At 34.4% G+C, this 21386-nt stretch overlaps 1 protein-coding gene across 2 annotated transcripts in view; it reads right to left on the reverse strand.

Annotated features, from left to right (window-relative positions):
* The window catches only part of USP47 (ubiquitin specific peptidase 47), a 103916-nt gene that overhangs the window by 61253 nt on the left and 21277 nt on the right, over positions 1 to 21386 (reverse strand). The window contains exons 2-5 of one of the 2 annotated variants that reach the window (XM_045194312.3): positions 12930 to 12989; positions 7264 to 7467; positions 3516 to 3629; positions 1544 to 1682 (exon numbers count right to left, since the gene is read on the reverse strand). In XM_045194312.3, coding sequence (XP_045050247.1) covers positions 1544 to 1682; positions 3516 to 3629; positions 7264 to 7467; positions 12930 to 12989 — 517 coding nt within the window. The remainder of the gene's footprint in view (positions 1 to 1543; positions 1683 to 3515; positions 3630 to 7263; positions 7468 to 12929; positions 12990 to 21386) is intronic. The other variant, XM_024558970.4, reaches the window with a different exon arrangement.

A 21386-nucleotide genomic window follows, 5' to 3' on the forward strand; every position in this document is an offset into this window, starting at 1 on the left:
TAAGCAAACCACTAAAAGTAGTTTCTGCTAGGAGTACTATCAGTTATTTTCACTTTTTTATTTTATTATATGTCAATAAATATATATTACATTTATATAATCAGAGAAAAGACATTTTTAAAGAATGTTTTAGTCTTTAGGAATTTATGGGCATCAAAGAGCCATATAGGACACATCACAAAGTAGGAGTTTTGTAAATACTGTCTGCATAAAGGCTGAACTGGATGTCAGAATACAAAGCAAATATTTTAACAATCTTGATGTGTTAAATCTGGAACTTTCTTGGAATTCCAACTATCAGAATAATCTAGGATGCTCATTTAAAACAAAATGCAATTTATCCAGCCTGCTCCAGAGCAGCTAAATCAGTATTGCTTTGGAACCTATTAACAAGTATCCCCAAATGAATTTTTAAAAAATTAAAATTTGAGAATCACTATCATAGTGTAATGAGAAACAGATTTATTGTCTCTTATTATGTGAAACAGAAGATAATTTTGCATTCCTTTTTACTCTTGGTAGTCTGCTATAAAAAGTTCTACCGATATAAATCATCCTAAATACCAAACATGACCAGTTTTTACTGCGGTTTCCAGAACAAATACAACATTTAAGCATGAACAAATGATTAGCTATGAGAAAATTATTTTGTATTTTAATTACAAAATACAGTAAATGGAAGATTACAGATCACATTCAAACATGATATGCAATGTAACTCAATAGTTTTCTTTTATACCAGATATTTGTACGCATTATTTCAAATCATCTGTTTTGAAGTTGTAAGATTAAAAGTCCAAAAGGCATACTGAGCATTAACTAGCTACAAAATCAAAGGCTTTTCTGTACCCCAGCTTCCATTTATTTTAATATGAATAAACCATCTACTGGGAAGGTTTGCTGTAGGATGAAATGATATGTAAAAGTACGTACATTTTATTTTTAGGCAATTTACCAATTATACATAAAGGAATATCTTTGGTATTTAAAAAGCAATTTCACTAGCTCAATAAATTGAAAAATTTCAAAAATCTAGGTTTAACCACGTTCGGAAAAAAGTTAACTGAATTTTTAAATTACAAGATTAATGTCAAATACATGATTAGATTAAACTGAAAGATAACATAGTAGGTCTAATAAAATAAGCCCAGCCTATCTGCTTCAAAAGGGAAGTATCCCCCATAATCTATTCTAATCCAAAAGGAGATAACAAGAGACATTCCTTTCCAAGGAAGTCAAAATAAAAAATGTAATGTTAAATTCCAAATAAAAACTTACCAAAAATAAGAGTCTTCCTTCAAAATACAAATTCAATATTTTTTACTTTATTACTAAATAGTGGCAGTAAGAATACGGTAAAAACAACAAGGTGAGGAAAACGGAAACCACATTCTTAATCTACCTTTGCTTCTGCTAACCACTGATCTTGCTCGGGGTCTCAAATTTTCTAATCCACAAAACGAGGGGATTAGGCTTGAGACTGCTAATATTACTCTGGGCTAATGCCTACAGTTCATGAAAATACAGCAAAGACAAATCTTACCAGTTTCTGACTTATTCAAAATAGATGAATAGGAGTAGCTTTGGCTGACATAATCATTGGTAGAGCCCACAGAACCTTCTCTTGGAAGTGGCCCTATAAATCTGTCATGGACACTGTCATCCCCAGCACTGGAATCCTCCTAAAATGCAACGTAACCAATATTTACTAAATGGCAAATGTTGCTAAAATAGTAAAAGAAAAAAAACAAAAAGAAAAACATATGAATAATTGCTAAAGCAAGGAAAAAAGATGAGGCACCATTATTACTGTTACCACCAAGATATTTAAGTGTGTCCACTCTGAACGTTTCCTGTAGAGATGTTTGAAAGATGGCTGATATAAAACACTTTGGAGAGGTGCTCGTGTCTCCAGAGTTCTTAACTTTCTCAATTTTCTTTTTTTTTTTCATGGATTTTATTGTTAAATATCACAGACATTTTATTTTATAAAATTGTTGTTCCATTTTCACCCCCCCTCAGCAACCCCCCACCCATCTCCGCCTCCCATCCCTGAATCTACTGCTTTTGGTTTGTCCATGTGTCCTTTATACATATTCTTTGATGGACCCTTCCCCCATTACCCCTCTCCTCCCACCCTTCTGGTTACTGTCAACTTTAATTATGTTTCAAATTTCACTTACATGAGAAAAAGAAGATTTTTTGGTACTAATAAATCAAAAGTACCATTGGGAACTACAGAGTGTCACTCATTCTTATATCATCCTTGCCAATAGGCCTGGCTGGTAGGGGATACTCAGTAAGTGTTGAATTGAATGGATAGTTTTCTACTGTCTCCAACAAGAAATCTCCCATCAACGAGAAAAATGTTGAAAAGGATTTAGAGACATAAAATCAGTGCAAACAATTAACACAGAGCTCAAGGTAATTCCTATGAAATTTAAAACATGAATTCCCAAATTGTGAATCCAGAGGTTCTGAAATTTTTAGCTGATTTCAATGTCAGACTCTAAATCAAAATATTCTCATAATGTTATAAAAATAAATGAGACTTTAAAAGGTTAGAGGGAATATTTTAATATTGCTTTAGTATGGATGCCCTATGTTTAATTACTACCTGCTGTGCAGAGAGGCATTATAATTCACAATAGGCTTCTAAAGGAAAAGCATCAAACAGAACTTTTCCTAAGGAAAGTTTCATTGAAGAGAAGGATTCTGAAAAAGTCCCTGAACTCTGAGCCTGCCTTTCTTCAGTCCATAAAATAGCAAGGTTAAATCAGACCAAGTTTACTCAATCTTTTTTTAAAGAATGCCGCTCAAATTGGGAATTACTGGGTTTAATCATCTCTAAGACCACACTATACCAGACAGGAAATCGTATCAAAATATGAATTTTGGAATAAACACTAAAAAAATAGAAATATATCATATAATTTACAAACTATTCATTCTCCCAGAAAGCATGAAGGGAGGCAGGCAGTGGGAGTGAAAATGGCAGAGTAGAGAATTCTGAGAGTCTGCCCTTTCTCCAAAATACCAAAAAATGTGGGGCAAAACTGTCAAAGATTTACAGCAACCAAGAGAATGCTTAACCATAGGAAAGACCACCAAAACACAGATCTTTGTGTCATTTTAACTTATCCTAACCCACCCCACATCCCTGTTGTGATGGTGGTCTTGAAGATCGTAACCTGTGTTCCCCATGGCAACAGGCCACATATACAAACAACAGTGCTATGGATGCCCATTGTAGCCATGTGAACATCTACACTGTTAACAAACCAACATACTTTATTGTAATCAATTATATTTTTCTTTAAATAAATTTATTTTTCTATAATAAATTATAGAAATAAATTATATTTTTCTGTAATTTATTTATTATATAAATTATAGAAAAATAATTTATTATACATGGATTAAAAACACATCTCTCCTTCTCCCTTTGGAAAATTGCTTCCCAAGTAGTAGGTAACAATGCACAAAAAATATGAATGGCTTTCTAAATAGTTTACCAGCAGTATTTGAGGCTGTTCACCATCTTTATCTGTCAAATGCAGAAAGTTCTTCTTTCCGGGCTCAAAATTAGCATCAAGAAGAGACTTGTCACTGGTATGATCTAGTGGAGCCTATTGGCATAACGTAAAATATCTCAGATTATGAAAAACATTTGCTGCAATAAAATAATTAATATGCAAATGAACACGTATCAACAATTATTGGGCTCAAATCATTTTTTTAAACAAAGATTCTGGTAAAGTTTATTAGACTACATTTGGGATTAACTCATCTACTCATGTATTGGGATGGCTAAATCCAGTGACAGTCATGTACTGACAGGCATCCCAGATACGCCATTCCCCGATGTCTAAAAAACTAAAAGGAGAAAAGGTAAAGGTTAAAGCACTCCACAAAAAAAGAATTATAAACATTTGTGGTTTATGCTCTCTAAAATATATGCAATGTAGTGTTTAATAGATTTTCATGAAAATTAACTGAAGATAATTTCATATAAAAACATGGTTTTATATATGAATATATTAAGAATTCCCAGATAAGCAACACACTAAACAAGCCAAAATAATTACATACTATAACAAAATGGGCACCTTTAGAAAGACCCCTTAAGGAAAAGCCTGTCCTAGTAAATGAAACTCATTTTAAGTCCACTGCCAGGACTCAGGGGATCCCAGGAGGATAAAAGTGATAATCCTTTGAAAATTAAACATCTAAGATATTTAGTCTTTACCTAACTTTTTTATGTGTTAGAGCAATTTCAGCTCTAGCTGTCATTCTGATACACTCCAACTGGTGAATGTGAGATGAAGCTCTGTATACTCCAAGTCCTACTCACTCACACTATAGTCCAGGGGTGTTCAACCTTTTGGCATCTCTGGCCACACTGGAAGAAAAGTTGTCTTGGGCCACACGTTAAATACACACACTAACAAAAACTGATGAGCAAAAAAAAGGTCCATGCATAATTTTCGTGATATCTGCCACCACAGATAGGCAAAAATGTCCTCACATAACCCTAATTATGCAGCAGCCTCACAGTCATCTTGGGCTGCATGCAGCCTATGGACCATGGATTGGACACCCCTGCTCTAGTCAATTGTTGAGAAAAATGCATGATGGGATGAATACCCTATTCTTGTTTTAAAAAATTGTTACACTAAGAATTTTTTTTTTATGTTTTAAAGATATGAGGAATGTCTCCTTAGAAGGACTTATTTTATGGAAACATTTTTATTTCTTAGAAAAGCAACATTTTATAAAAGTACAGGTATTGAGCCCTGGCTGGTGTGGCTCAGTGGACTGAGCTCTGTACTGCAAAGCAAAGGGTTGCTGGTTCAATTCCCAGTCAGGGTACATGCCTGGGTTGCAGGCCAGTTCCCCAGTAGGGGGCACACGAGAGGCAACCACACATTGATGTTTCTCTCCTCTTTCTCCCTCCCTTCCCCTCTCTCTAAAAATAAATAAATAAAATCTTACAAAAAAAATACAGGTATTAAGGACAAAAAGTTAAGTGATTTTTCCACTAGCTATTTATGTGACTTTGGGGAAGTTAAAGTTACTTCAGTTCCCCATCACTCAGTTGCCTCAGCTGCAATATGAGGCTGTAACATCACCTACCTCATAAAGTAGTTATAAGGATTCAATGAGGTTCTATTTGTATAGAGCCTAGTATCAAAACAATACTAGATACCTAGAGTAAGTGCAAAAAGTGTTAGGGAAATAAAGTAAACTATATAATATACTTCTTATCCCTGGCTCTAGAAATCCATGGGAAAAATAGGAAATACTAAACCTGAAGCTACAAGACGTCACATAGGAAGAGAAAATGTTTTGGGTCCCTTACATTCTCTGGCAGGAAATAAAAGATCAGATGATATAGTTCAAATATATAATAGTTTTACCTCAATAAATGTGTTTATGTGTACTAGATAGTGAGTAGCTAAATGTGCTAGGTTTTCAGAGAAGCATACCCTCAGCATTTCGCAGTAAGCAGGTGAAAGTTTACTTTCAGAAATGTACTGTAGGCAAACAGAGAAATTGAGTACTTAGGAACAGCCATAGCAAAGAAAGAGAAATAGTAATCCTGACATAGAGTTATTTGGAATTATGTAGATGTTAAATTAATAAACACTTTTTGAACACTTAAGGGGAATATCTATAGAGGACACAAAGTTAGTGCTATGAGGTCCTAGCCATCAAAATACAGTCTACTAAATGGAATGACACGAATGAGTGACAACTATGATAAAAGGAGACTATGACAAGTGGCACAGCAGAAGAAAAAAATGGAATAGGAGGACGAAGCTAGCGAGATTACATTTAAAGTTGCGTGAGGAAAACATCAAGTAAGTCTTCTTAAAATTGAAATATAAAAAGGACTTGGGTAGACATATGAAACAGTATAGAGCTATACTTTAAACTGAAAAGGAGGCAACACTAGAAGTTATATGGTGATATACCAGGGAGTATTCAAAGTTTCATATTAAATAGTTTTTTTTGTATATTTTGTTGGACTACCAATTTCTACTGATCAATTTCAAAGGGGAAAGCTAATTAAAATATTAGTTCTATATTTTAAAAAACAAATATAGAACAGAAAGCAAAATACCATGAACTTTAAAGGCGTATCAGGCAACATCAAACAGCTATGATTATTCTATAAAGCCAGTGAAGCTATGCCCTCCAAATACCATAGGGACACACATTTCATTTCATTTGCCGTTAGAGGTACTTTCCTGAAAAACTTTAGAGCAGCAACAGCAAAGGATAGAAAAGAGATAATATAAAAACATGGATATGGAAAGGTATGGAAATTTGTGCTGAGAAAATAAATTAGTCCAGTATCTGGGAGTTAAGATTACAGACTTAAAGGACAAAATGTAGCTTGTCTTGATTGCTAACCTAGGGAATCTGATTTTTAATTGTGGGCACTGAGCACTCACTGAATATTTCTGAACTGAAAGGTGACACCAGTGCTATGATTTAAGATGACTGAAGGTAACTCTAACAGTAGTATGCGGAGTGAATTTGGACTGAGAGACAGGAAACAAAAAAGATAATTCAGAATACTAACGGTGCAGTTAGAGCCAACTCAACAGTGTCCTTCACCACTATCTCATGCAAAACTGGTCAATGCCTCATCTGTGCACTCAGGGAAAATGTGTAATATAGGACTTAAAACATAGTCATGTAATTATTTGTTGATACATCTGTCTCTACAACTGGATTGTGAGATCCTTGAAGCAGATGTCACGGTACCACTGAACCTCTTGATCAGGGGCTTAGCACTCATCTGGCATGTAATCTCTGTTAACACTGCTGTGTATATCCTTTTACTCATTTCTCTTTCTAGATACAATTTTTTCCCTTCCAAAAATTAGATTATAAAATACGTATGAGTTTATATCATGCATTTTTTTCATTTAAAAATACAAGAGGAACATCATTCCATTCAGTAAATGTTGCACATTTTTTTGTAGTTGACACAACATGACAGTCATATTACATGCATTTAAAAAAACTAAAGGTGCAAACTTTAGGATAAGCAAATATTGAATCCAGAATGAAGGCAAAGGGATGAAGAGGGATGCAATTACTAAGTTGCACATAGGCTCTTAATGTTACAGTTTTGCTCATATTAAAAAGGGTTCTAGGATTTAATATACTCGCTTCTAAGAACAATAAAAATGACTATATTTTTATTAGCCACTTAAGAAAAGATGCTTTTTAAGTGTAGCGTTTTACCATATCAGCAGTATTGATTCCATTTCCCCACACCAAATCAAAGGTTCCGTTTATGTAGCCTACTTTATTGGCCACATCTTCGAAGAGTTTTCTGAGTGGAGTAGAAGCTGGTAAATTTAAAGTGATCCGTTCATTCACTGTCTTTGAATTAGTAGTATCTTGTATTATACATAAGACTCTAGGTTCTTCAGCAGCATTTTCTATCTGAAATTAAAAAAAAAAATTATCTTTAAAGGAAAACAATTATAATTAGCCACACTTTCTATGCTTAAGTGTTTTTAAAATCCCACAAAATGTTATTTTCTTTGTGCTAGCATTACTGCTTTGTTATGTCTAAAACACTTTAATGTGTATGTCAAACATATAAAGCACCATATTTGTTTGTTTTGGAGAAACTGGGACATATTTAAAAATCAAGTCATTCTTGTGGATATTTGCTTTCACCTTTTAAGGCTGTAAATCAATGGTCAACAAGCCATGAGGACAGTATACATGAGCAATTTTCAGTTGCAAGTAACAAAATCTGACCCTTAATAATGTGTCATTACCTTGCTAGCACAGTCAAATCAAGCATGTCTGGGTCTCCTGAAGAAACAGAAAGGGAACTGTGTAGAAATGCAGTGAGGATTGTCTAAGATTACAAAATCCATAACTAAGGGACACACAGGCAGCAAGGCCTACAGACCTTTTTGCTGCTGTACCGGTAAGCCAGATGTCCAAAATGCCCATTATCCTTGCAGAGGGAGCTGACAAGGTTGTCCCAACAAATCAGCCAGCAGAGGGAGGAAGTTTTAAAAGCAAGAAAAAAATCTTTTCAATTACCAATGTAGAAGAAAGTTAGGGTCATAAATTCTCCTTCCTTCTTTCTCAGTAATTATCAAGACAAAAAGAATTGTAAGGACATTTTCCAAAGAAGCTATGTCCCTCCTCAAGCTATTGAAGGACACCATTTTTCTTTATCACTTTCCACAGGGGTCAATAGGCTGCATCAGATACTTGTGGAAGTTCTTTCCCTTCTCCTCCTCTAACAGCCAACTCAATGAATGGCACCAGCTGGTGAAATCAGAGAGCAGAACATCTTCCTTGTCTCCTTCCTCCTCCTCATCAGGACCTTACACCAAGATGCTGGCAATGGCTTCCTGAGAAATATAACTTCTTCCAATGTTATCTTTCTTCAATCCAGAATAGTTATTTTAATATGCCAATCTGATTATGTAAATCTTGTGCTTTCCATCGAAGTCTAGCAGTCATTTTACTGGAGGACCTCTCAGTATCTCCATGATGGGCTTTTCAGAAATATTAACTGAACAAACTGGTACAGTATGCTAGAATTTACTTCTTTCCTTCTTTTTTTACAATGTAACCCTTTGTTTCTTCTATATATACACTTTTAAATAAGAATAATTATTATCATTTACTAGTATTGAAAAGAGAATGGCCATAAGGTTTGCTTGTTTATTTAATGGGTTGATACAATTATAATTTGTTTCTGCCATACATAATTTTGGGTTTGCAAGAGATTACTGAAGTTAAATTTAATCTGATTAGTTTAGGACAGAAGTAAGTTGTTATAAAAGAAGTATAACGTTTAAAACAGATTGGCACTATATTTCAAACAAATCAAAATATTTAATTACCAATCATAATCTATTTAAAAATGAAAGGATAATTTCTATAAAATAAGCAGGTAACAAAAGAGAGTATTACTAATACACTAATACTTCTCACAAAGGAGAAAAGCTTTCCCTATAAACTTAAGGTGTCACATTGAACATATAATGAATTATTTTACACATTTTAATCCTAAACTGAGAAATACAAAGTGGACCTTTTTAAAAACTAGTTTATAATAAAAGAGAGAGGAACTACATTTCGACTACCAAAGATCTACTTTTGTAATTTCAATAATATACTTCAGAGGTAGGTTCAAGTTTTCTAGGTATAAGATACTGTGGTGGCCGGATTTTTAAAGTTTCAGATAGGTTGGAAGTGATTGTCCAAGTAAGATGACCCTACTTAAGAACTCAGAAATCATGAGTGCTGACGCATTATACATAACAATAGTGATGCAGCAACACCAAATGGCCAGACACTGACAGTTCCTAGTTCTTTCCCTAAATACCTGAACACAAGGTACAGGCACTCCAGCCTCCTCACTCTTCACCCAAAAATGTGGGGAAATTATCCCCAATTGAATCTTTGAATACTTAAATGTACAATAGGAAACACAACATTTAATTCCATGTATGTCTTTTAATCTTTTTAGTGACAAAAGTTTTCTTTCCTGTGCATTGCATATAAATCATTTTGCTCCTCTTTTAAAAAGTAGAAAGAGTATAAAGGAAAAAGTGAAAATCACCCACAATCCCATAACACAGAGATTAACTACTACCATTTTAGTATATATCCTTCCAAATAGTTTTCCTACACACACACACACACACGTATGTTTTTAAACACAAACACTGGTTTAGGAGATACATGCTGCTTTGTACCTTCTTTCTTTACCTATGAATATACCATGTAATCTTTCCCTATCAAACTTTTTCAACTCATCATTATAATAGTTGAATAATATTTTATTATAATTTGTTCTATAAATTCTATCTAACTCTTAGTGTAGACTTTATTACACGTCAGAGTAATTTTGTGATGAACACCTACATAATAACACTTTGTATACTTTTCCTTTTCCTTAAAATTTCTATAAGCAGAATTTTTGAGTCAATGACATTTTACTTTTAAGTTCAATTCCAGGATAATTTAAACAAACAAAACTCTCTGCTCTTCTTTAAAGCTCTAAGATAGTCACCTGTAAACTGTATGACTTTATACCCAGACTTTTGGCCCATTCTTTGTTTCTAATTTAATTAAATAAGTGGTTATCATCCATGGACTGCATCTAAATTTTTGATATTACTATCGCCAACACTAATCACACTGAGATGAAATTTCCTCCCTATCCCCCACTCCCCAATTTGGGAACTCACCCCCTCCAAAAAAAACCCCAATCTTACAATATTATATTAAACACGGAGATTTCTAAAACATTTAAATCTAAAAAGTTATTTGTTAGAATTGGAAAAATAAAGTAGCTATTTTTATTTATTTATTTGGAGCTCTACCCTTCATTGAACCTACTTATGCCCCCCCCCCCAAAAGCAGTATCATCTTGAGGTGAATTAAAAGATGGCTAAAAATCCTTTGCTTCTCTTCTTCCTTTTTTTTTCTTTTTCCTCTTCCTATAAATCTGGGCTGGCCTTTTGACCAGGTAGGACCAAGAGTATGTGACAGAAGTGATACTGCGTGGGATCTTAAGAAATCAGCAGCTTTTGCACTTCTTGGAATATTTCCTTTTCTTCTAAGCCAGCCACCACAAAAGCAATCCAGTCACCCCAGGACCACCAAGCTATGAGGAAGCCCTAACAACCCAGGCAGAGAGAAGCAGCCATTTAGAGAAACAATGAAGTGCCTGATATATTGGGAAAAGAAGCCTTCTTGCATATTCCATCCAAAGCCAGCTACCAGCCAAATGCAGCCCAGTAATGATCCCAGATGATGCCATGTGAAGCAAAAAAACCTGAGGGGCTGAGTCATTGCCCAAATCCAATCTGGAAAGAATTGTGAGCAAATAATCTAGTTGTTTCAAACACTGAATTTTGGGGTAGGATATTCCACAGCAACAGATAACAAAAACACACCTAAATATATTTAAGCACAGACAAGCTCTAACTGGGAAGGCTGGTGATGGTGGATTATTGAGGGGGTCAGGGAGGAGAGTACCCATTTAAGTATATACCCAACGTAATTTAGGGAAGGGAGCACACTTTTTTAGTTAAAACAGTTTCTATGAGGAATATGAGAAAACAGGTAAGAGAAAAGTGCAAAGTTTTAGAAAAGTCTAAATCATGTCCCACAAGGGAAAACATTTACTATCTTAGGGAAACTATTTGAGGGGCACAAAAGTTTTCTACACAGAAAATTTAGCCAAGTACAGAAAAGGCATGAAGCATAAAATTAAAACTACTTATTTTATGTACAACTCACAGCAATATTATACTTGTAGGAACGAGGGGAAAGTCAACACTATATATGCTAAGACAGCGTTCTGTCTCTATGCTCACTGCAGAAACAAAGCTGGATTTTTCTAGTAAAGTCTGAAGAAAGCAGCTGAAAAATAAGTGAAAAAGAATAAAACCATAGTCTTATTTACAAAAAGTAAAAAAATATTGGGATTTTTCATTGAAAACATTTTTCTTCCAAAGATCAGCTCACTGCTAGAAACATTTAGAAATGGTTGACACAGATAATTCTTCTAGGAAATCTCAGAGCCTGCTTAAGCCATTATTGTTTGCCTCTTCAGTCATTTTGGCTTTTCTTGGCTTTCCCAATAGTGCTGATTTCAAATCTGAGTTCTTTGAAGCTAACATCAAAATTCTTGTTTCATAAGAAATACTTCCTAGGTGTTTCTTATTTAAAAAACAGAAAACAAGGTATATAATTCATGGTATATGTTCAGAATGGCACTAGCATGCAGAAAAACAATATCAAATAAAACTCAAAGTTAAAATGATTCAAATTTTTCTGAGAGAGAAAAATTAAGATAAAGAATTTTAAAACATTAGAAGGGACCTCTTTACCTACAAATTTAAGTCAGTCCATTTTCTCTCAAAACTTTCTTCTTTTCAATGTTATTTCAAAGAATGGTATTGTGGTTATAAACTTAAAAATACACAGGCACACACATGCACACGTTAAGTCCACCTACATAACACTTCGTGTACTTTTTTTTAATCTACTTCTTGATATAGGATCTTCTATGAGCTAAGAAATTAGGCCTTAACACAAAACCCATCTGAATCTCCATAGTTCATTTTTAATACACTGCAATACATCTAAAAAGAGAATTGATGGTGTGAATACTTTCGCTGATTGAAATTTATTAAATGTATTAGCCTCATTCAGACTGTGCGTTTTTACTTTAACAGGCGATAATTCCTGGGGTAGGGATGGAGATCCTTAACTTACATGGGGAAAAAAAGAGATTATTTTAAGTTCCTCCCACCACTCCACCCCAACCATCTCAGCAAACTCTGATGTAATATGATTTGCGTCTAAGCAGTGTCTTCCCACAGGTGTCTTGAAGACAGAAGAGGTTAAAGGAATAACACTGGGGAAAAAAACTTAGAGCTACAGGGACCTGGAAAAAATGAGGTATTAAGTAAAAGTCAGAATGAGATGATACATCCCAGGGAAGTTTAGGTTTGTGATGTATAACAGGCTGCCAGGAAGGTAAGAGTTTTACTTAATTCTTCAAGTAAGATTTCTTATTTTTGACTCTGTAAATTATTAAATGATTTAATCCCAGAACCATTAGTATTTCAAAAAATGAATGTCTGTTAAAAAAAAAAAGAGAGACAGACAACTAACATACTCAAAAGTCAAAGCAAAGGGTTCTTGTGGTTTTTATATCAGTTTTCCCCCTCATTCTATTGTTAAAAAACAAGGGAGTATCAAACACATATTTATGTAAGGTGACTTTATTATAGAAATAAAAGTCAAACAAGCATAAAAGTTAACACATGCCTTGTTATTAAATAAAAATATTGACATGCTGTTACTTGCTCTGCTGATTATCACACTAAAGCAATACATCAGCAGTCTACCTGTAAAAATTTCTTCTTCATTTCATCAAAGATATTTTGTCTGCATCTCCAAAACACATCCTATGGTATACAGAGAACAAAATGAATTACAAATTATTTCTTTAAAATACAGAGGTTAAACAGCGAAATGAGAACAATTAACCTAAACACATCTTTTATAAACAAGTTTTCTAGAATTTTATTTATAAATTACATTTACTCTTATGAGGTTACTGAAAATTTGTGCTATAGTTATAAGGAATAATATTAACAAGAAAAACAACTACATTTTTAAAAAGAGTGGTACCTTAAGATTTGGGTATAAATCAGAAGTTCTAAGTCACAGAATATTTTTCCCAGTTTTAATGAGATGAAATTGACATACAGCAATGTATTTTTATTACCACTATAAGTTTAGTTAACATCCATCATCTCACACAGTGATGAGAACCTGGCCACTGTGTTGTGTGGAAGCCAAGTAGCCACATGGAAAAGTCATGTGTAGATGTTCCAGCCACAGCCCAAATGAGATCACAGCTGGCAACCAGCATCAGCCACCATACATGTGCGTGAGAAAACATTCAGATGATTCTGGCTGACATCCTTTCAGCTTCCTGGCTGACACCTAGCAGAGCAGAAACAACCTACCCTAGACTCACTTTGCTTAAATTAACATCTGTGAGCAAAATTCACTAAGTTTGGGGGCAAACTGTTATATAACATAAGACAATCAGAAGAACAGTCAATGTCTCAATCTAGTCCTTCTCTCGCCTTCCTATAGAAAATCACAAGTGTCTTAGTATTCTTCAGTACTCTTCATCTCCTTTCCTTGTGTTGGGTTTTATAACTACCTGATATATTTGCTTATTTTACTTATATATTGCTTATCTCCAAAAAACCTTCCACTATGAGCCAATATGAAATAGCAGACTGGATTTACCCTCCCCACCTTAAACAACTAAAAATCAAGAAAAAAAAATAAAGTGATAGTTCTCAAATATTAAACAACAGGCAACACAGGACAGCGATCCCGGTGAAAGCAGCAACAGACAAGATCAGCCACTGTCCAGGCTGCAGTGCTGGGGAGGGAGAAGCCAGGCAGAGTCCAGCAATCTCCATGAATTCAAGAGATGAGGTGGGGAGTTCAAGGAGGCCAATTCAGCTAGAATTTACAGGGCAAAATACTGAAGAGAAGAAAGCTGCACAAATATTGGGTTGGCCAAAAAGTTCGTTGTTTTCCCATAAGATGGCTTTAGTAGTGCTTAGTTGTCTTCAACTTCATTCAAACCAATTTTGTTAGATTGTATTGTGACAGCTGTCATATCAAAATGCTTTAAAAAAACCTTATCACAATTGGTGAATTTTTGTGTAGCCATTTTAATATTGAAGATGAAAGAAAATAAGCAACATTTTTGGCATATGATGCTTTATTATTACAAGAAAGGTAAAAATGCATCTGAAATGCAAAAAAGATTTGTGCGCTGTATGGAGAAGGTGCTGTGACTGATCAAATGTCTCAAAAGTGGTCTGCAAGTTTTTGTACTGGAGATTTCTTGCTGGACAATGCTCCACAGTTACAGAGACCAGTTGAAATTTATAGCAATTAAACTGAGACATTAACTGAGAACTACCAACGTTCTATCACACAGGAGACAGCTGACATACTCAAAATATCCAAATCAATGAAGTTATTGGTGAAAATTAAAAAATTGTCTTTTATATTACATAAAAAGCTAAAGGGACTTTTTGGCTAACCCAATAGCAAACTCTAGAGATCTGTAGAGTGGTCCTCCTCTGAGTACTCAGCTGAGCGCTCATCTGCATATGCATGTGAAGAAACTATCTGACGCAGAGGGAAGAATCACACGAAAGAAATCCCTGGAACTCACTTCAGTTTCCACCAGCCAGAGTGGGGAAAAAAAAAATCTCATAATACACAGGGCATCAGATGAGAGTATTGGCAAGAGTGCTGTCTCAGTAGTGGGACCAAGTAAGGCCTGGTCTAAAGGCTACTCTCGTCTAAAGTTTAAAAGCTTAAAAGCCTCAAAGGGATCAAACTGTTTAAAGTAAATTAACTGCATTTGAAAATAAAGCTCAAGAATATTTATGGGAATAAAAATATCCACTAGCAATCAAGGTAAGTAAAATTAAAAATGTCTGCCATCCAATCAAAACTAAACAGGTATGCAAAAAAAAAAAAAAGAGAGAGAGAGAGAAAACATGGAAAATATTACCCACATTAAGGAGAACAATCAATGAAATCCAACCCAGAAATAATACAAATGATAGAATTACTAACAGATAAACACATAACAAGTTTATAACTATATTCTGTATTTCAAGAAGGTAGAAAAGGCTGTGGTTAAGGAAAAACATGGAAGATAGAAAAAAGATCCAACTCATGAAAAGTATAGTATCTGAGATGAAATATATAATGGATGGGATTAACAATTAGGTATCATTGAAGAAAAGATAATGAACTCTTGAAGATACAGCAATAAAAGCTATCAAAAATAAGATACGGAATGGGGGGGGGAAATCCAAAAAGACCGAAAAGTGGGACAACTTTCTTATCAGAGGCCAGAAGTAAGTTGCATAATACTTTTCAGCTGCTTACAAAAAATAACTGTTAGTCCAGAATACTGTATCCCCCCAAAAATGTCATTCAGGAACAACCCAGGAATGGCTTTAGTAGTCAAGCAGAATCCAAGATGTTCTCGGATGAGGAAATTTTCTAAACAAAAAGAAAATGATCAAAGAAGGAACCTTAGAATATTAGGAAGGAAGAATATGGTAAGCAAAATGTAGCTAAATACAACACACTTTTCTCTATCTGTTGAGTTTTTACTAAATGGTTGTCAGCTGAAGTAAAAACTAAAGGACTGCTTGATGTGGTTACAAATATAAGCAGAGGCTATATTTAACATAATTATAAATGAGGGAGGGTAAAGGGACATAATTAAGTTTCTACATTTCAATTTAACTGGTAAAATAATGACACTAGTAGATTCTGCCAAGTTGACATATCTAATGCAATGCTCAGAGGAACCACTAAAAAAAGTATTGCAAAACAATACAATGAAAATCACTATAGATAAATCAAAATGGAATTTCTAAAAATGTTTAAGTAACTCATGAGAAGACGAGTAATAGACAACAGAAAAATGGAAAACAGAAAGAACAGAAAACACAAAATAAAATGGCAGACTTAAACTCTAACAGATTGATCATTACATTAAATACAAATGGTCTAAATAAACCAATTAAAAGACCAATTGTCAGAGTAGATTTGAAAACATGACCCAATTATACACTGTCTCTATGAAAGTTAGTACATACACATACACACACATCAAATATGTGACATAGTAAAATTTGTTACATGAATTTGTGTATAAAATATATTTCACATAAACTATTTTATATGAAAATAAAAGGATTGGGAAAATATACCATGCAATCATTAATCAAAAAAGTAGGAGTTAATTTAAAAAATTAATAATCAGATAAAGTAGACTTCAGGATAAAGAAAATTATCAGAAATAGACAGATTATATAATGGTGAAAGGGTCCATCCACCAAGAAGACACAGCAATCCTAAATGTGTATGAACCAAAAACCAAAGCTTCAAAATGTTTGAAGCCAAACTGATAAAACTGAAAGAATTAAATAAATCTAAAATTATAGTTAGGAGATCTCTCTCAATCGATCAATTCCCCCCCCTCCCTCCCTCCCTCCCTCCCTCTCTCTCTCCTCTCTCTCTCTCATACATAGAACATTTATAAAAACTAACCTGATACTGGTCTTCACTATAAAGCAAGTCTCAACAAATTTCAAAGGATTGTTATACAGAACTTTCTCTCACTATAATTCTCACTATAATGCAAGTGAATTAAATATCAATGACAAAAAGATGACTAGGAAAACCATATATAATTGCAAAATTAAGAGACACTAAATCATGGGTCAAAAAAGAAATAATAATGGAAATTAGAAAATATTTAGAACCAAGTGATAATAAAAATATTACATATTAAAGCTGATACGGAGTATTGGGAGAAAGTAGGGAGTCTTCCAGCAGAACAAGGGAGTCTACAGGAGAATAGGTAGAGGCAGGATGAAGAGTAATCTGCCCAATTCCAAATGATGAGCTCGAAAAACCTAGAGCTCAAAAACAATTCTCTGCTGCTAATGGCGTACGGGGCTATAGCTAGTCCCCAGAAGACAGAAAGCAAAACCAAACAACAAACTCTGTCCCATACTGCTAAAGCAGCAGAAGAAATAAAAAGGTAAGAGCAGAAATCAGTGTCACAGAAGATAAAATTATTATGAAGGAAATATCAAAGCAAAAATCTGGTTCCTTAATGACAAACTACTAATATAAAATAATCTCCCAAAAAGGAAAAACAAAAATATTACGAATAAGGGAATAGAAGTAATACATACAACAACAAAGATAAAAGAATGTCACAAGCAAATTTATGCCAATATATTTGAAAACATAAAATGGAAACGTTTGAAAAATATAACTTATCAAACTCAAAGGAACACAAAAGAAAACCTCAATAGTCCTAAAGGCATTAAACAAATTGAGTTAGTACTTAAAAATCTTTCAATAACAACAAAAAATTCCAGGCCTAGATGATTTTTTAAAAGTTTTTACTAACTACTCAAAGAGAAACCATTCAGGTTTTACAGATATTTGTGTTACAGAATATGAGGAATGCTCCCAAATCATATCATGAGGCTAGCATTTGGTACTAAACTCTAAAATATTAATATTAAAAAGCTATAAACCAGTATCACTCATGAAGACAACTGCAAAATATCTCAAACAAATTATTAGGGAACTGAATGCAGCCATGTATTTTTTATGACTCTTTTTATTTTTTATTGTTCAGTTACAGTTGTCTCCATTTTCCCCCCTGTTGCTCTCCCCTGCCCCATCCAACCCTGGCTCCCAAAGACAATCCCTACCCCATTGTCCTTGACCCTAGGTCCTTTGTACATGTTCCTTAACTTGACCCTTCTCCTTCTTTTCCTATTATCCCCCTCCTCTCTCCCCTCTGGTCATTGTCAGTTTGTTCTTTATTTCCACGTCTCTGGTTCTTTTTTGTTCGTTCGTTTGTTTTGTTGATTAGGTCCCACTTTTGGGTGAGATCATACAGTATTTGTCTTTCAATACCTGGCATATTTCACTTAGCATAATGCTCTCCAGTCCCATCCATGCTGTCTCAAAGGGTAGGAGGTCCTTCTTTTTGCTGTGTAGTATTCCACTGTGTAAATACACCACAGTTTTTTGATCCACTCATTTACTGATGGGCACTTGGGCTGTTTCCAACACACGGCTATTGTAAATAATGCTGCTATGAACACAGAGATGCATAGGTTCTTTTGAATTGGACTTTCATGATTCTTAGGGTATAATCCCAGCAATTTAATCACTGTATCAAAAGGCAGTTCCATTTTTAGCTTTTTGAGGAAGTCCCATATTGTTTTCCACAATGGCTGCACCAGTCTGCATTCCCACCAACAGTGCACTAGGGTTCCTTTTTCTCCACAACCTGGCCAGCACTTGTTGATTTGGTCATGATGGCCATTCTGACTGGTGTGAAGTGGTATCTCATTGTGGTTTTAATTTGTATCTCTCTGATGCCTAGTGATGTTGAGCATCCTTTCCAATTTTAGTATATGTGCTGCTGAAGCGAGCTCGAGCATCCTTTCATATATCTCTGGGCCCTTTATATGTCCTTCTTGGAAAAGTGTCTGTTCAGGTCCTTTGCCCATTTTTTAATTAGACTGTTTGTCATCCTGGTGTGGAGTCCTGTGAGTTCTTTATATATTTTGAAGATCAAACCCCTGTCCAAGACATCTTTGGCAAATATATTTTCCCATACAGTTGGTTTCCTTTTTATTTTGCTGATGTTTTCTTTGCCATGCAAAAGCTTTTTAATTTGATATAGTCCCATTTGTTTATTCTTTCCTTTATATCCCTTGCCCTAGGGGATATATTGGTGAAAATATTGCTACATGGGATATCTGAAATTTTCCTGCCTGTGTTCTCCTATACGACTTCTATAGTGTCACAATTTATTTTTAAGTCTTTTATCCATCCTTCTATCCATCGTGTATTTTGGTGTATGGTGTACGTTGGTGGTCTAGTTTCTTTCTTTTTGCAGATACCTGTCCAGATCTCCCAATACCATTATTGAAGAGGCTATTTTTACCCATTTTATGCTCCTGCCCCCTTTGTCAAATATTAATTAACCATAGAGACATAGGGTTATTTCTGGGCTCTCTATTCTGTTCCATTGATCTATGTAACTGTTCTTATGCCAGTACCAGACCATTTGAATACAGTGGCCTTGTAGTATAGTTTAATATTAGGTATTGTGATCCCTCCAACTTTGTTCTTCTTTCTCAAAACTGCTGACGCTATTTGCGGTTATTCATGGTTCCACGTAAATTTTTGAAGTATTTGTTCTAAACCTGTGAAATATGTCATTGGTATTTTAGTAGGGATTGCATTGAATCTATAGATTGCTTTGGGTAGTATGGTCATTTTAATGATGTTAATTCTTCCAATCCATGAACACAGTATATTCTTCCATTTATTTGTGTCTTCTTAAGTTCTTTCTTCAGTGTTCTATAGTTTTCTGAGTACAAGTCCTTTACCTCTTTGGTTAAGTTTATTCTTAGGTACCTTTTTTTCTTGTTGCTACAGTAAATGGGATTTTTTTCCTAGTTTCTGTTTCTGATATTTCATTGTTGGTGTAAAAAAATGCCTTTGATTTCTGACTTTGTATCCTGCTGTTTTGCTAAAATGAGTAGTTTTTTGGTGGAGTCTATAGGGTTTTCTATGTACACTATCATGTCATCTGCAAACAATGACAGTTTTACTTCCTCCTTTCCAATTTGGATATCTTTTATTTCTTTTTCTTGTCTGACTGCTGTGGATAGAACTTCCAATACTATGTTGACTAGAAGTGGTGAAAGCAGACACCCTTGTCTTGTTCCTGATCTTAGGGGGAAAGCTTTCAGTTTTTGCCCATTGACTATGATGTTGGCTGTAGGTCTCTCGTATATGCCTTTATTATGTTGAGGTATGGTCCCTCTACTCACACTCTGCTGAGTGTTTTTATCATAAATGGGTGCTGTACTTTACCAAATGCTTTTCCAACATCTATTGATATGATCATGTGATTTTTGTTTTTCTTTTCATTTATACGCTACATTATGTTTATTGATTTGCAAATATTCTACCATCCTTGCATGCCTGGGATGAATCCCACATGATCACGGTGTGTGATCGTTTTAATGTATTGCTAGATGCAGTTTGCCAACATTTTGCTGAGGACTCTAGAATCCATGTTCATTAATGATACTGGCCTGAATCCAGCAATGTATTAAAGCATAATATATCGTAACCAGGATCATTTAACATCGGAAATATCAATTTATATAATGTAACATATTAACAGACTGAGAGAAAATCATGTCAATACATACAATACAAAAAGGCACTTGAAAAGAACTGAAACATCTTTTCATGACAACTTGCCATTAAATTTCGTGAACATCTTTTGATGATAATGCATAACAAAATAAAAAGAATTTCTTTAAGTGGATGAAGTGCATCTACAAAATTTTACAGCAAGTATATTTAATAACTCTCCCTTTAAGAATAAATCTATTTACTTTAAGAATAGAAACATGTTCTGGCTGGGTAGCTCAGTTGGTTATAGTGCCATCCCAATATACAAAGGTTGCAGATTCGATCCCTGGTCAGGGCACATACAGAAATCAATCAATGAATGCATTAATAAATGAAACAACAAATCCATGTTCTTTCTCTCCTTCTCCTGCTTTCCCTCCCTCCCTCCCTCCCTCCCTTCCCTCTCTAAAATCAATAAATAAAATTTAAAAAAAAAGAATAGAACCAAAACAAGGTTGCATACTAGTCATCATTTCTGGTCAACACTGTTGAGAGACAGTGCAATAAGCAAACACATGCAGTGGAATACCATGCAGCCCTTAAAAATTATGCTATGTGATATTTACTGACAAGGGAAAATATTCACTACACATTGCTAAGAAATAAGGGTAGCCTTACAACACAAAACAAAAGAGGCTTTTAAAAATTCTGTGTTGGGAAGGAGAAGAAAACATGTACAGAATAAAAGAATTACAACAAAATGTTAACAGTATTGTCTTTCAAGGATAGAATTAGAGGTGATTTTTTTTCCCCTTTTTCTTTTCTGGGACTTCCAAACGTTTGGCACTGCACATGTATGTGTTTTCATAACTTAATGTAAACTACAAAAAAGAAGCCTACACACTTAGTTAACTTTCATATAAAATAAACATTTTTAAGTGTTAGCCCACTTAACCCTTTTAAACATTTTTAAGTGTTAACCCTATCAAAAGAGACAAAACAACTAAGTGCACAGTAAGGAAATGAAAGCACATTGCCTGGGC

The sequence above is a fragment of the Desmodus rotundus genome, chromosome 5 (assembly GCF_022682495.2).
Source record: "Desmodus rotundus isolate HL8 chromosome 5, HLdesRot8A.1, whole genome shotgun sequence".
In the NCBI taxonomy this organism is placed as follows: domain Eukaryota; kingdom Metazoa; phylum Chordata; class Mammalia; order Chiroptera; family Phyllostomidae; genus Desmodus; species Desmodus rotundus.